A 15770-nucleotide genomic window follows, 5' to 3' on the forward strand; every position below is an offset into this window, starting at 1 on the left:
TTCCCATTCGGAAAAAAAAGTATCATGAACCAGGATTCAGCTAATTTTATGTCTCAGCTACTCACTCTTAGGTTCTGTTTATTTTCAATGGAGAGAAATAGGTATTTCCAGGACAAGTCATCTGACCTATTTTTGGCACCTACATGTAATATGGGATGGGATGAATTGTTCCCTAGAAGTGCCTATTTCTCTCTGTTGACTATGCAGAGAGACTAGATGACTTACATAAAACAAAAAAAAAACAAACGAAAAAAAAAAGAGCAAACAAACAAACAACAACAACAAAAAAACAAAACAAAACAAAACAGAACAACAAACCACAAACTCATTACGGTGTCTAAAACCAGACACAACTGTATGCGTACAACAATGCTGTGTGCATTTCTCAGAGACACTGTCTTCTACATTTCTTTCTATCTGAACTGAAAGCTTAATGATAAGAAAAACATTTTACAATAACAAGGAGGATCAGTTACTATAAGGAACATTATCTATCCAATTAGGCCTCAGGCAGTGAAATGTCTCTATGTACAGCTTAATGGAAAACAATCCCAAAAAACAGCATTTACATCAAGCCTATAGGTTAATATAGTTCAGATCAGAGTATCAGAGAGGAAACAATAACTTTCTAACAAGTCTGCCATTAATATGAAGTGCTAAATGAATTAAAAAATATGTATCTTTATAACACCTGAAATACTAATAACTACCTTTCTTGCATTCACAAGTTAAGAAGATAGTTCAGTTGGGATATAATTAATTATTTTAATTGTTATTGGCTATGTTGTACTTATCACCAAAAGTTAAATTGCCTATATTCTCTGAAAATATAATGGCTAGGTATTTCGCCAAAGAATTAATTTAAAATGTTTCCCATGCATGCCACCCTTTCTGTTCTTTAAAACATATTTTCTATTAAGATGCAAATGTACTACCTTTTTACCCGGAGGAACTACGTTTTGATTTGCTTTGACAAGGTGCGAAAGTGCTTTCTTTATGTTCTTTTCTTTCATGCTTTGCAGCACAGCAGATGGAAGAAAAGTCTCTAATCCCCATTCTTTTCTGCAATAAAAGGCATATATTTAATTTCACATTCCTGTGACGATTATTTAGACTGGTGACTATGATGCCAAGTGAATGAACTCCTACAAACTGAGAAAAAGTTGATAAAGTGCAGAGTTTTGCAATAACGCATCATTTTATATATTTGAACTATATGAAGAACTATTTTCTATATTCAAACTAATGAAGAAGATGCTTTAAAACTATATTCAATCATTTCTTCTATCTCTTCCAACATACTACACAGCAAAGAAGTTTAAAGTGTGTATGTTTAAAATTTAGGCTTGTTAACCCCCACCTAATTACACAGACAAGCACCAATATAGAATTAAATTTGCAGATTTAGCAACATAATGTCAGATTAAATTTTATTTTCTAATTTTTTTAGGACTTGCAAACCAGCCAATGATTGTCTTCGTAACTTTGCCAACCTGACAACCTGTTCCTCTCCTTTTACCCAAAGTACTTTTCTTCTTAATGCACCCTTTTTGACAGAAGATTGACTCTTCACTCATATTATTTTTTTTCTTGTTGTTGATTAGGATAAAATATAACAACATAGAAAAAGCTGTGTTTTTTTTTTGTTTGTTTGTTTTTTTTTTGTTTTGTTTTGTTTTGTTTTGTTTTTTCTTTGCTTGTTTTATTTTTTATCCTAGCAGATATACACATTGCTGCATTTTGGATTTTTAATTTTCTGCAGTTACATATACATGTATATGTTGTCTAACATCTCCTAGAAAATCATAAGGACAACATAAAACAGGTGCTTACTAGATTCTTCTGTATCTAAGAAATCTTTAAAAAGGAATCTTAGACCCTATGGTATTCTGAACCAAGAGATCAACTGAATCTTATTATAATCATCTCTACTAAAACCCTAGGATTTAGGATATATAGACTTAGATCTGATCACTGAAAGCAAGAGAATTAATCTTATTTACATTTATAGCCTATTTCACATGCCATACCATGTGACCCAAAGGTAAATGTATTATCCATACTTAAAGCTCTTAGCTCACCTCAATAAATTTCAGGTCACAAATGAAACTAAAATTGGTGCACACGTATAGGCATATTAAAGAACTAACCTTAAAGAATATATAAGCTTATCCAAATCTTTCACTTTTAAAGAACACACTGAATCCTCAACTTACTCTATGTATTTGAGGGAGATTTTCTGAGTTTGCTTGGTGGTCACAGTTGCAATATACATTTGTAGTGCAGCCAACCGCAGGGCAATGTCGTATTTCAGTTCTGGTCCAAATCTTTCCTGAACCACATCATTACAGCTCTGCCAAAGAACCAGTAGAGGGAGTTTCAAGTTCAAAAATCTTGTACTAAAATTATATATATATATATATATATATATATATATCTTACATATATATACACATATATATTTTTTTAAACGACCATTGTGTGAAGAGTAACCCTGAACCCAGAAACAGGACCATGTTGAAAAAAGAACTGCTGCTCTCAGAGATGTCAGATGCTCACCAGGATACGGGTAGTTCTGGAGAACACAAAGACTTCTGCCAAAGAGCAGAAGGCATGAACATTTTGATCTAAGCTCTCTCTCCCTTCATCCTTTCCGGGGAAAACAGTAATCCTTTTTCATGAGTGTTGGGAGGGTACCAGGCTATCTGGACTCAGGATAGCAGAACTCTGCCTGGTGGGATGCCCGGGAGGAGACTCACATTGTTCTCACATTAGTTTTCTCATCCATTTTACTGGAGGTCCCTTTACAGACATCATTTCTGCCTGATATTATAGTACCAGAATTAAGTATAAGCCATTATTTTGGCTTCACTGTTTTGTACAGCCAAATATATTTTGGAAAGGCATCAAAGCACCACTATTTGGCAGGACTTAAGAAGGAAGGGAACTTTGCAGATGATAAAGATTTGCACATTCCCCAAGTGCACTGGCTTTATGCAGCAGAAACAAAACCCAGGACTTACTGTGGCCATACTTTTCTATCTGTGTATATACTGAATGCAACCATCTTTTTATTCTCCATTTTGTTAACAATGGCCATGGTTTCACTTACCTGTACATAGAGATACTCAAAAGCAACTGGATCTCTTCTTAAAAGATCAATGGGATCCTTTGGGACAAAGCTAATCCTGAAAAGACATCTCATCTTATGTGAGCTTGGTCGCTGGGTCACCTAGAATAGTGGAATAATTATATCAGAGCATAGCAATCCTGTTTGTGCAAGAGTCTGTTGTCTCAGTCCTGCTCCAGAGACACATGGTAACAAGGAAAATAATTCTTTCTAACAAAGTTCTTTTCTGTGGGCTTCTTAGTATGTATTGCATGTAAGAACATCATATATATAGTCTTGTGGAAAGAATTATAGACTTACATAGGCATGACTGCCCAATATAACTCATTCTCAAAGCAGAGGAATTCACTCATTCAAACCCAGAGAGAAAGGACAGAAAAAAACAGACCTTAATGGAAACCATTCTGGTGAAATAAAAAGTGAGTTATACTGCTTGTTGGTCAGCAAAACACTTCGCTAAGAATGTAACACAGTAATCTGGGTATTTTCACAAGGGACTGCCACAGAGTGAATAAATAATTGGATGAAAGAGTAACAATCCAATAACTATTGTAAGTCATGGTCAGCAGCAATGTTATGATAGCAAATTAAAGAATTGCTGATTTTACAGGAACTTCAAAGAAGAAATTAATGTAGTTTATGTAGTTTATTCAATTAGGCTAATGTAATTAAAGAGTTAGTGTACTTTATAATCAACATCTTGGATTGATAAGATTATATTTACAAAAATCTCCATTGGAGTCTCTGTCTTGAACTAACAATTTTCAGAACATATGTTTATCTCACATTCTCTTTGACCTCATTCCTAAGTATCTAGGTATACTCTGTATGTATAAATAAAAGCTCAAGATGGGATTTTCAAAAGCTCTCTGTGTTGGTTTGTTCTGATCCCTCTGATTTCAATGGGAATTTTATTAATTACTTCAAAGAGAGACAGCTAGGACAGGAGAGCCGGCACTGAATATTTGTGGATATTGTGTATTCATTGGGAAGCTTGCACCCACACAACAGGAAGGTTAACATGGCAAAGTCAAATGCTTAGAAGTTGGAAAATACTAGAAAGACCACCACTGAGTAAACTTAATTCCTTCATATCACTACTCAGACTTGAGTTACATGAGCAAGGGAATTCTGGCATTTGTATTAAATTAGTGTTCCCCTTCTCATTTAAAAATACATTTATACTTTGAAAATTTAGGTAAAATGTAAAAAAACAAAAAACAAAAAAACACAACACAAATATTCTCCTAAATAGCATGGAAAACTTCTGGCTTGCCAAAAGGATAAGCAGCTAAAATAAGGGTTGTCTGCTGGGAATTGTGAAACAACCTTACCTCTAGTCAGAACTGGCTTGTCAGCAGCCTGATTTGCCTCCCTGATCTAACAAAGAAAGTCCTAACAGCATTTTCTGGGTCACAATTCACCATCATAGATGTGAGATAATGTATCACTGCATAAACAAGCCAAACTTGGCTTCATCAGAAAGAGCATCATTTCCTGTTATCCAGATACAGATCTGTATAATCAGATGGGAATTAAAAAATCAAAATGTGTTTTTAAAAGGAATTTTGACAGACTGGGGTTCTCTGAACTGTTACGATGGATTTCCCAGCTGTTAAGAATGTTCATTAATGGCACCACATATGATATGAAAAATGGATTTGATAAATATTTTCTAGCTTTAAGTCTGATTTATAATGAACTTTTCAATACTTCTTAATGGCCCAGTGAAGCAATAAAATGTGATGTCTATACAACAGAAGAACAATTATTCTGTGAGAACTTGATTTTTACAACCACATCTAAATACTGCTACTATTTGATAGACTGTATCAAACTATAAATCTTGCAGTTAATTCACTTGACTAATTAGAAGGATGGACAATTTACTGATTAACCAGTCTCATTAATATTTGTTTTCATATATAATTACACAAACCTGAGTTAGAGTCTCCTGTTCATGTAGCAAAAGGAGTTTTGTTCCAGATCCTTCAACCCTCTGCTCCAGCATCAGTGAAAAGTGTTCAATACACTTGATGGAAAGCTTTTCTTGCAGTGTTAAGATGACATCCTAATTAACAAAGGATTTATAAAACGTGCTTTAATTTATGAAAGCTTGGGACCGAGTTCTTTGCTGCCACACGCTGCACCTGCACAGCGCAGGGTGGAAGCCCAGTGGTTAAAGAGGAGGATGGTCGTGTTTCATGCATGTTCTGTAAAAGTATACAGGACAACACACACATTCACATGGGAAAAACCGGTGCCTTTATATTCAAACATCTCTGAGATGGTATCAGACATGCATGTGGAAAATACATACGTACTGTGAATGGATATCTTTCTATGCAGCTTAGCATGCAAATTATACTCGTGTGGCCCTTAAATTATTTCTCTCAGTCTCTCTGCAAATAAAACCCCTCTATGTGAAAATGAGAGAGGGTCTTGCTACTCTTCTCTTTACTTCTTTACTTATTTTTGGGTCAGGTCCACCAGAGATACAAAAATAATTTTAAGTTCAACATAAAAATTAAATGAATGCCTTTTTTTTTTTCTTTGAAGTTCACTTATAGATACTTGTGTTTAATGAACATACTTGATTACACTAAGAGGAAAGTCAACAATGATGATACCTGTGCCAAGCAGCAGCTCTAAATTTGGGGATCCTTTCCATTTATAGTATAAAACCCATTGCTAAAGATTTTTAAAAATATTTTTTCACATTGGTTTATGTCTAAGGTTAATCTGTTTGAGAACAACTGTTTCTAAAATAACAACTAAACAAATCTCAAAAATACATTCAACCAATCTGTACTTTACTTTCATACAATGCTTTGTAAATATACTGAGTATTATCTTCTGGCAAGGTATCTCTTGTTTTAGTGAGCGTAGTAACAAAAAGAAATATACAACAACCCATCATTTAAAAAATAGTTTCACGTTATCTTTGTGAAAAGATTAAAGCATTTCTATTCATTTAAGAGATTTTTAGATATACATAAGCATCCAGATGGATAGGACTCACTAAGGAGATCATGATGAATTGTAATCCAAGTGTTTTAACATAATTTAGGAAGATTAATTGATCAATTACAGTGTGTTTATGGAAAATCAACACCAAATTGGTGGAAGGATGAAAAATGTATGTAGGAAGATGGGGCCAATTCTGTATGCTGTAAAGAATAAAAGACAGTATTAATGCATTGCAAGCAACCACTCTAAATAATGGAGGTTAATATTACACTGTTTTGACTAATGGGGAATTTATTGCTTATACATTAAATCTACTTTTATTTACACTCCTAAACTATGCTCAAAGACAAGGGACATAACAGCAACAGGAAGAAACATATTTAAAGTAATATTGTAAAAGCAGGTAATAAGGCACTATAATGGCAGTTTGCTGCAAGCTGTCTTCAAAATATGATGCTAAAGCACATAGGCACTGAATTACCAGACTGACTTTTTGCTAACCTGTCTAGTCTTATCTGATAACCTAGAATCAGCCCAGGTGTTGCCTGCCAGCAATAAGGAAAGTGAGGACTGCTGGCGAGCCACCAGTTGCACCTGCATTGTTAAGTGGTGAGTTACTGGACTGCTAAAAGCAGGAAAAAAGGTGTTTGCCTTTACTCAGGTGGAGCATGTCTCCTTCGCCTCAATTTAGGAAAAGCAGCAGAACACACAACCACACGTCCATAATTAGCAATATGCACACACATTCTTGCAAGAACATGTAATATATAACTGTACAGGCTATGGAAGATATAATTGCCTGAATTAAATGAACAGAAAATTATTCCTACAAAAAGTCAGAATGACTAAGGTCAAAGCAGGCTCACAACATCGTTACAGCTAATCGTTGAGCCCATGTGGGTATCTTTGCAAATGAGTGCAGGTTAGATATGTGGTCTTACAGTACCTGACACAGCCATGACAGAACTACCAAAAACCCATGTAATGTGATGGCCAAAGATTGTTCTTCAGAGGCAAAATATCCTGGAACAGGTTGGTTGGTTTTATGCTCATAGAATAAAACACCGGAGAGCAGGCTTGTGGGCCTTAGAAGGGTACAGAGACCTCAGTATCTACATGAAGCATGTCTCCTAATTCTTCACCCAACCAAATTCTGAAATGGGCTGAAGAATGTCAGAATTTCACAGCTGTATAGTGGAGGCTGTTATCCATTCCTTGGATTTCAACTACACCTTAGGGATGTACTACACCATAGGCATGAACTATAAACAAACTTGCAGCCCATTCTTACATGTAACCTCAATATCCATTTTGCCCTTTCACCTGCAGACTGGAGTAAATGTCCCTGTGTTGACCTTAGTAAATTGCTTTCCTTGCAGTTCCAATTGATTAGGCATACTGTATAATCACAGTGAGAAGAAAAGCAGCCTTTCCTCAAACATGCATAGCTTTATAACCTCTAAAATTCAGCAGAAGTTGGCACTGCAGCTGAAAACTGCACTCACTCCCAGTCTTTGCTGCTCATTCCCACCCAAACATGTCTCTTGTCTCAGTCTCACAAGACGCATGCTACCATGCAGTGACCTAGATTTGGTAACTGATCTGTGTTAAAACTAGCTCACCCAAACAAAATTCTTGAGAGAATAGTATCATGCCCAACAGTGCTAATCTTGCTGCTTACTACGCTACTCCAAGGCACTCACAGAGAGCAATGACTGGTTTAGGAACCTACATGAAAGAGTGTCACAGACACTACCCAGCAGCCTCGATTGCATGCAAGGGCTTCACCACTTTCTTTCTCTGTATGAAAAGTGTTATGGAAAGTATAGAGGACATTACACTGAGATGAGCAGTATATCACCAACATAACCCTACAAAATCCCATTCCAAATTCACTGGATGACAAGCTAGATGATATTCAATTAGCAACCAACATCTTAATCTGACTTTTGCTGACAAATCATACTTCTTTTTGGCAGTGTATCAAAACTGTAGGTCCATGCAATTTTAATTGGGTTCTAGTCACATTAAAATGATCACTTCTACTTTTTCTTCACTGACAACGGAACACATTTTTAACAAAATTTTTTCGGACCAAAACCTCATTATTTCTTAATCCAGCCCCAATTAAATACACCAGCAGTTTTGTTCTTAAAGCATTCAAAGTAAATTATAATTACTGAAGGTCTTGTTTAAGCATTGTTCTTGGCATTGCATACCAAGGTATATCTAGCCTACCTTTATTGAAGTGCTGCAGTCAAAACGGAAAGATTTGGTTTGTCCATTTTCCAGGTACACCTTCAGAACATTTGGCATGAAAAGAAGTGAATTGTCCTTAACTGTTTCCTGCAAGCAAATTAGTGAATCATATTACAACATGTAAGAAAGGAAATCAAACTGCTGTTCTATAAAAAAAGGACATAATTCAGATGTAAAGGTAACAACTGAATATGAGTTTATTGGCTTAAACTAATAGCAGAATTAGCAATGTCCTGCAAGTGTGTAGTCATACTTGTTACAGCTGTACTTTATAGGTCTCATTCCTGGAAAAAGATAATTGTTCACTTACATTTTACGCCTGACTTGGAATATTATCTCTTCCTAAGTACTGTTTCTCTGACAATAAATGCTACCTCTGACGTTGAAATATTTTCAATGAAATAGAAAAATACATTACTGTTTCTCTGAATATAGTGAGCTATTTAGTGCCTTTACAAAATGGGAACTACAGATTCATTAGTAAAAATTACAAAAAAAAAGATGTTTTTAATTCTCTTTATAGATGGATAGTAAATGCTAATATCTGTCATCATTTAAGAGTAACATATAATACTGCTACTTAATCATGACAATTCATAAGAAGGATAGTAAAATAAACAGGAAAAAGGAACAGAAAAGGCTTTTTTTTTTTTTTTTTGGCAAAAACCACTTTTGAAAAAAATGCAGTATCATTTTCAGTTTGGAAGAGAGTTGGATAAAGACATCAGTGGGGAATGATGTTCAGTTAAATTATGAAAATGAGCCAGGAGTTCATGTCTGAGAAGGAGTTCAGTGCCTCTCAAAGGGAGGCTGACTGCCTGAGGACCGGAAACAAGTTCAGGTAGGTAAACAAATTTTAAAGAGGTCTGTAAGGTAGTGTTAATCTGTTTTCCTGAATAGTTTTAATCTGCTTTCCTGACACGCTACTTTCCTTGAGTTTTTCTTTTTCCTGTTATAAAATTGCCCTGAAAACAAAAACAAAAAACAAAAGCAAGCATTATAAAGACTATAAAGACATACATGTCTATCACCACAAAATGCCTTCTCTATCATTTTATTTTAAGAAGGGACACTTTTTACACAATATTATGGTCACCATGGACTTTAAAAACAGACCTCCCTGAAACTTCAGAAACAGAAAAAACATTCCCTGCACAAGCCTATCACTCTTGTTCCTACCATGTTCCTACCACTTTCCAGCCTTGTGGCATACCTTTGGATGAAATGCTCAGTCCTTCCTGAGCTTAAATAGTTGAACACTCACCGACACCTGGCCATTGATTATTACTTCTTCTGAGAAGCGCACTTTGACAGGGTTGGACTTCAATCTTGCCTTTTTTGCAGCACTAATAAAAGCTGATTTAGGAGACTGGAAGGGAAAATGATGACAAAATATATCACATACCTTCAAGTTAAAACCTCTTTCATTTTTTTTTACATTTTTGGTACATTGGGAACTCCATACATACAGCAACACTTTGCAGACTGTTCACTGAAGAATGGAAATGCAGTTCAATCATAATGCTTCTCAAGATAATACATATGTACATACATACAGTCAGTGATATACTTCATGTTCTGAAAAGTATCCCACAGTCAGACTGGAGAGATGAGAAGGGCTCTCAGTGCACATTCAATTCCACGTAGTGCTCTCATGACAATTGCTGTGAACCAAATTAACTTTCTTCTTTGACCTCACTTTAATTTACTACTTTGGAATCACCTGAGATCCAAGTGTTCAGCCCTTGGAAACAAATCTCTCTGCATGGGAGGAGTTTGACTAACAACTAGGCTAGCAGAGCCATTTTTTGTATATTTACAGTAAAAAGGATTTTTGTTTTCAGCAACAGAATCAAAGCAGTTTTATTCTCAGGTCAGTTATGAATACAGGCCTTCTGGCATTGCCTAACTCCATTACCATTGTAATAGGCAATGGAAGAAATTCTAGCTTGGCTGAAAATCACTGGGTTTCTTGGCAACAGGTTTTGGTGTATTTGTTTCAGTAAGATACGAATTAGGTGTTTTGAAATCTTTTTCTGAACTTCTGAGAAGTGGCCTTATTAGTTTTTGATACTGGAAATACTAACTCAAAACTAACTATGAAAAACTAGTGCAGGCATTAGTGGTGATGATCCTGGAATAACTTCCTATTATCAATGTAACATGACAGCAGTTTCTATGTAAACATAGAAAGTCTTTTCACCATCATTCAAATTTTGACTTGACTAGCAATCTGCAGGAGTGATGGAGTAGTTCAAGGCCCCTTGCTCTTCTCATCCCTTATCTCTGTTGAAACTGCTGAAAAAGTTTTTGTTGTTGTTAGGAAGAAGCTGTTTGTCTAGAAACTGTCAGGAAGAAGTCTTTAGCTTATGTCTGTATGCCACTGATTTACCATTGAACTGGAAAGATGTTAGCTACTACCATAGGCTCAGTATCAGCCATTGAACAAGCAATGAAAGATGCTACATTCTCCCATTAAATATCAGAGCCATCCAGTAATTCCTGGAGTGCAAAACAGAACCAGGAATAAAACGAACAGTTCTTCATTTTTACTGTTCATTTTTACTTACTCCTTCTTTAACAACTATGACCATACATGTTGTTATCCAGCAAGAGTAAATGACACAAAATTCAACCCCAATATATAACCAAGCTCAGTTTCCAAAACCAGTGCTAAAAATGCAGAATAACACCAGATGATTAGAAACACAGCAGGAAACAAAACAAAACAAAACAAACAAACAAACAAAACACAATACACTTCTTCAACAAGAAGGGACAACACAGAAATGCTGAAGTAGAGTGCATACACATTGTACTTTAAAGATGAATTCCTAGAAGGACACAGTATGCAGTAAGACCATGATTAATATAATTGTACATGTGCCTTGTCTAATTTCCCTCTTTCCCATACAGTCCTGTTATAAATGAGGTCTCAATTCAATCTGAATTTTGTAATATTTATAAAACAAATATTTCTGAAAGGTATAAAAGTTATAAAAGGCAAGTAAACAGCACTGGGTGTGCGGGGAGTCTACGCTCCACCAACACGCACACACAAACATCAAACATTCTAAATATACAGAACATTGCTTTACATACTAAACGCAATCATGCCTATATATATGTACAATCAGGAAAGGTAAGAAACAATCCTTTAAGTTCCATAACTTAACAGTCTCCATTTTCCATTCCTTTTTGAACAATACATGTATGTCTCGCTTTAAGTTGTCAAGCAACTCAGTCTTCAGGCGTTATGTATCCCGTTCTTCCCAGATCGAAGAAAAGCATATCCATCTCCTTTTCAAGGCCAATAGGCCTGGGACAAAAGGCACGTTCAGGTCAGCAAGGGGCGTAACAGCAAAGGCCTTCGATGCCTGCGGCAGCAGAGGGGCCGATGGCGATGGCATAGCAGTCGGATCAGTAAAGGAGCCCGCAGCTCCCTCACTATCTGGCAAGCCACACGTTTGTGATTGTGGCTCCACAGGGCTCTTTAAGGCCTCAGAGATTGCTCACCAGGTGCCGATAAATCCCACTGCAACCTTGTCATTTTTAGTTGCAGAGTCCCACACCTTGACCTCAGTTTGGTCCCATATTTGAGGCTCATAAACTGTCCAATTGTTAATAAGGAGAATAAGCTGTAAGGTTACCAGGACAGTCTTTGTTCCTAAGGACGTATGATTCCCCATAATGCGCAACTGCTTACCAGTGAGAGGCAGTTGTGTGCACAGGTCCGCTTCTCTCAGCTCGAGCTTCTCTCCAGCTCCAGTGCGCCTATTTCCAGCGACTTTCTGTACGAGCTTCTCTGAGCGGTTTGCTGAGTCTGGCCGAACCTATCTTCATGAGGCAATCAAAGTGCCTGTTCCTGTCCTGGTCTCCATTCTGCCTGTCTGTTCCTCTTCATTCCTTCTTTCTGCTTCTTTATTGATCATAACTCCATCGTGTTGCCTTTTTTTATCTTGAGGACAGGCTCCCCTCTTATACCCTTCTCTCCACAGCAGTTCTTTTCAAAACAACTTTTCATTGGTCAAACAACTTTGAACGTAACAACAACAGCAAACACCCAGAAACATCCATGCCTTAACAGCTGGAGAACAAGAGAACCATCTGGAGAACAAGAAACCGGAGACTGCATGGAGTTTCCTGAATCACCCTTCTTTGTTCCCTCTAAACTCTTTTATATCTTTAATATCTTCATCGATGATCTGGACGAGGGCTTTGAGTGCACCCTCAGTAAGTTTGCAGATGACACCAAGTTAGGTGCATGTGTCGATCTGCTTGAGGGTAGGAAGGCTCTGCAGGAGGATCTGGATAGGCTGGACCGATGGGCTGAGGTCAACTGCATGAAGTTCAACAAGGCCAAGTGCCGGGTCCTGCACCTGGGGCGCAATAACCCCAAGCAGAGCTACAGGCTGGGAGATGAGTGGTTGGAGAGCTGCCTGGCAGAGAAGGACCTGGGAGTGATGGTGGACAGTCGGCTGAATATGAGCCAGCAGTGTGCTCAGGTGGCCAAGAAGGCCAACAGCATCCTGGCTTGTATCAGAAACAGTGTGACCAGCAGGGCTAGGGAGGTGATCGTCCCCCTGTACTCGGCTCTGGTGAGGCCGCACCTCGAGTACTGTGTTCAGTTTTGGGCCTCTCGCTACAAGAAGGACATCGAGGTGCTTGAGCGGGTCCAGAGAAGGGCAATGAAGCTGGTGAGGGGTCTGGAGAACAAGTCCTATGAGGAGCGGCTGAGGGAGCTGGGCTTGTTCAGCCTGGAGAAAAGGAGGCTCAGGGGCGACCTTATCACTCTCTACAGGTACCTCAAAGGAGGCTGTAGAGAGGTGGGGGTTGGTCTGTTCTCCCACGTGCCTGGTGACAGGACGAGGGGGAATGGGCTAAATTTGCGCCAGGGGAGCTTTAGGTTGGATGTTAGGAAGAACTTCTTTACCGAAAGGGTTGTTAGGCACTGGAACAGGCTGCCCAGGGAAGTGGTGGAGTCACCATCCCTGTAAGTCTTTAAAAGACATTTAGATGAAGAGCTTAGGGATATGGTTTAGTGGGGACTGTTAGTGTTAGGTCAGAGGTTGGATTCAATGATCTTGAGGTCTCTTCCAACCTAGAAATTCTGTGTGATTCTGTGTGATATTCCTGATGGCCTCGTTGTTAAGAGTCTGATGTTATCTCAATCACAGGTTTTTCCAACCCCCATGGTCACATTCCCAAATCTCCCCCTTCTTTATTAATATCAACCATTTTCTTGACACGAATTACCACTCCATATATAACAGTCCCTTTCAGCATGTAAGGGGGATCCAAGTAATGGACTGCACCCTGTCCATTCCTGCTGTCTCAGGACAGTATGGCTATCAGAGTGGGCTGACTGGCTCTCCCTTGCAAGGGCAAGGAAGAATGAGTGGCTTTCACTTACTGGTCTTGTTGGAAGGTGGTTTTTACAGCTGTTCACTCGTATTGCAGATGAGTCACCAGCCTGGCTTCTCTTTACAGGCAGACTGACAAATTTTCTTCCAGATTCTGGCAGGGTTATTCCCATAGAGCAAATATGGCAACCCAGTACATGGTGTTGTAATCCTTTCCTCTACAACCTCAAAAGTCACTTGCGAGGTGCCCAGACTCATTATTGCAAAAATGTGATAACCCAACATGACCAAAAGGTTTAAACACACGTGAATTCCAGGCCATGAGGTTTAATGTACACTATTGCACAGCCAGGGGAATGCATCATGGCTGGGTATGAAATGTGCAGCTTTCCTCCTTTTTCAGTTCTGCTCCTACTTCCTTCTGCACACAGAAAAGGGGCTGGGACTCAGGCCCATTCTAGGTAAGCTTGAAAACTGGTTGCTTGCTAAAAACCTTTGGATTGTGAAGCAGGGGGTGTAAGAAAAGCTCAAACAGCTGTGCCAAGTACTTAGGGGAGTGTGTGAGGCATTCTGTGTTAGTTAGAGGTTTGTGTACTATTACATCTTTTGCATTTAATTACACAATCTCATTGTCTCTGCATCAACTTGGCATTTGACATTTTTTCTTTGGAAAAGGAAGTATTTCTAAAAAGTGAGACAAATACCTAGGAAAACATTTCATTTTTGATTATTGAAACTTGCTTGTCTAAGAAAACATCAGCAAAATAGTGTGCTACTCTATTATATTTTAATGCCTTTGGATTTGTTGGTGAAGAATGCTGTCAATTAATGATTCTCACAGTGCCATGTTCATTTGTTTCTGATACTGTCTTTTAGCCAAATGGAAGCCATTATCCTCAGTTAATGACCTTAAGCAGGAGGTGTTTACACTAATGCAGAACATTTATCACTGCAAGTAAAGTATTTGCATCGTCACAGACAAAAACAGCTTAATTAGACTGACTTTCGCAAAATGAGGGGACATTTTTACAAGGAGTCAAAATACTTCAAAAAAGACAAACTTCATGATACGTAACCTAAGCAGCATTTTCTGTAAAAAGTTCAAATTTATCACAAATTTCAATAATTTTTACTTGTTTACATAGAGCTCAGCAAAAATTCAGCTGATCATTTCAACACTCTTTAGAGAAACTGCTAACAAGAGAGATGAAGCACTGTATAGAGGTTTGCTTTCAGGAAATGATAGTGAAGATTGAGACCCTCCTTTAAATGCTGCTTACTGGGGAGAACAATGTATGTTCCCATCAGCAGGGTCAAAACATGAGAGATTACCATAACAAGAGCAGACTTTCTGAAAAGCTTTTTTTTTATTATTATTTATTTATTTTATTTGTTTTTCAGAATTCAGAATTAGATCTTATAGTTGACAGCAGCATTATAGCAGGTCATTTTTGGAGAGCTGTTTGCAGCAACACCCTTCATTTTGAGGGAAACTGTTTTTCAATGAAAATAAGAATGTCTAGTATTTTGTCCACTTTTGCAGGTAAACTGTAATTTGGGGAAGATTCCAGGTGAAATAGTCTTTATTTGCTGAAAAAGCCCCTTTGAGTGCTCTTGCCGGTGAAGGTGCTGCAACAATGAAACCTTTACTCATGCTCAAGAAATAGAAGGACTGAGCACTGAGAAGAGGATAGTGTAGTACTGAGCTACCATAAAGAAATAAACAAGGCAGCAGCATGGGGCAGTCCTAAAGATGAAGGGAAAACCTGCTTCTTTACAATGAGTGTCAAATCAGACATTCAAATCAGAAATAAGGTAGTTTTAAATAGCCGCAGACTATATACACAATCAATTTTAAGCTTGTTACCTAAAATTAGTCACTAGTTTAATATGAAATACTGTATTTCTTAGGAAATGGGGAAAAATTGCATGACTGCAAAAATGTGTTGACTTTTTGGTCCATCCCTAAAGGCAATTATGTGAAACAAAAATTAGCAAGCAAATAATATGTGAATAGGAGGAAGTATTAAATTTATTAAGTGGAACAG

General features: G+C 37.6%; 1 protein-coding gene across 5 annotated transcripts in view; it reads right to left on the bottom strand.

The window, feature by feature from the left end:
* The window catches only part of FRMPD4 (FERM and PDZ domain containing 4), a 309707-nt gene that overhangs the window by 13920 nt on the left and 280017 nt on the right, over positions 1-15770 (bottom strand). For all 5 annotated transcript variants that reach the window (XM_027447684.3, XM_027447681.3, XM_072029389.1 and 2 more), the window contains 6 exons: positions 9624-9728; positions 8339-8446; positions 5070-5201; positions 3113-3232; positions 2217-2353; positions 936-1062 (listed from right to left, as the gene is read on the bottom strand). In XM_027447684.3, the coding sequence (XP_027303485.2) occupies positions 936-1062; positions 2217-2353; positions 3113-3232; positions 5070-5201; positions 8339-8446; positions 9624-9728 (729 nt within the window). The remainder of the gene's footprint in view (positions 1-935; positions 1063-2216; positions 2354-3112; positions 3233-5069; positions 5202-8338; positions 8447-9623; positions 9729-15770) is intronic.

This window comes from Anas platyrhynchos, chromosome 1 (genome assembly GCF_047663525.1).
Source record: "Anas platyrhynchos isolate ZD024472 breed Pekin duck chromosome 1, IASCAAS_PekinDuck_T2T, whole genome shotgun sequence".
Lineage (NCBI taxonomy): Eukaryota > Metazoa > Chordata > Aves > Anseriformes > Anatidae > Anas > Anas platyrhynchos.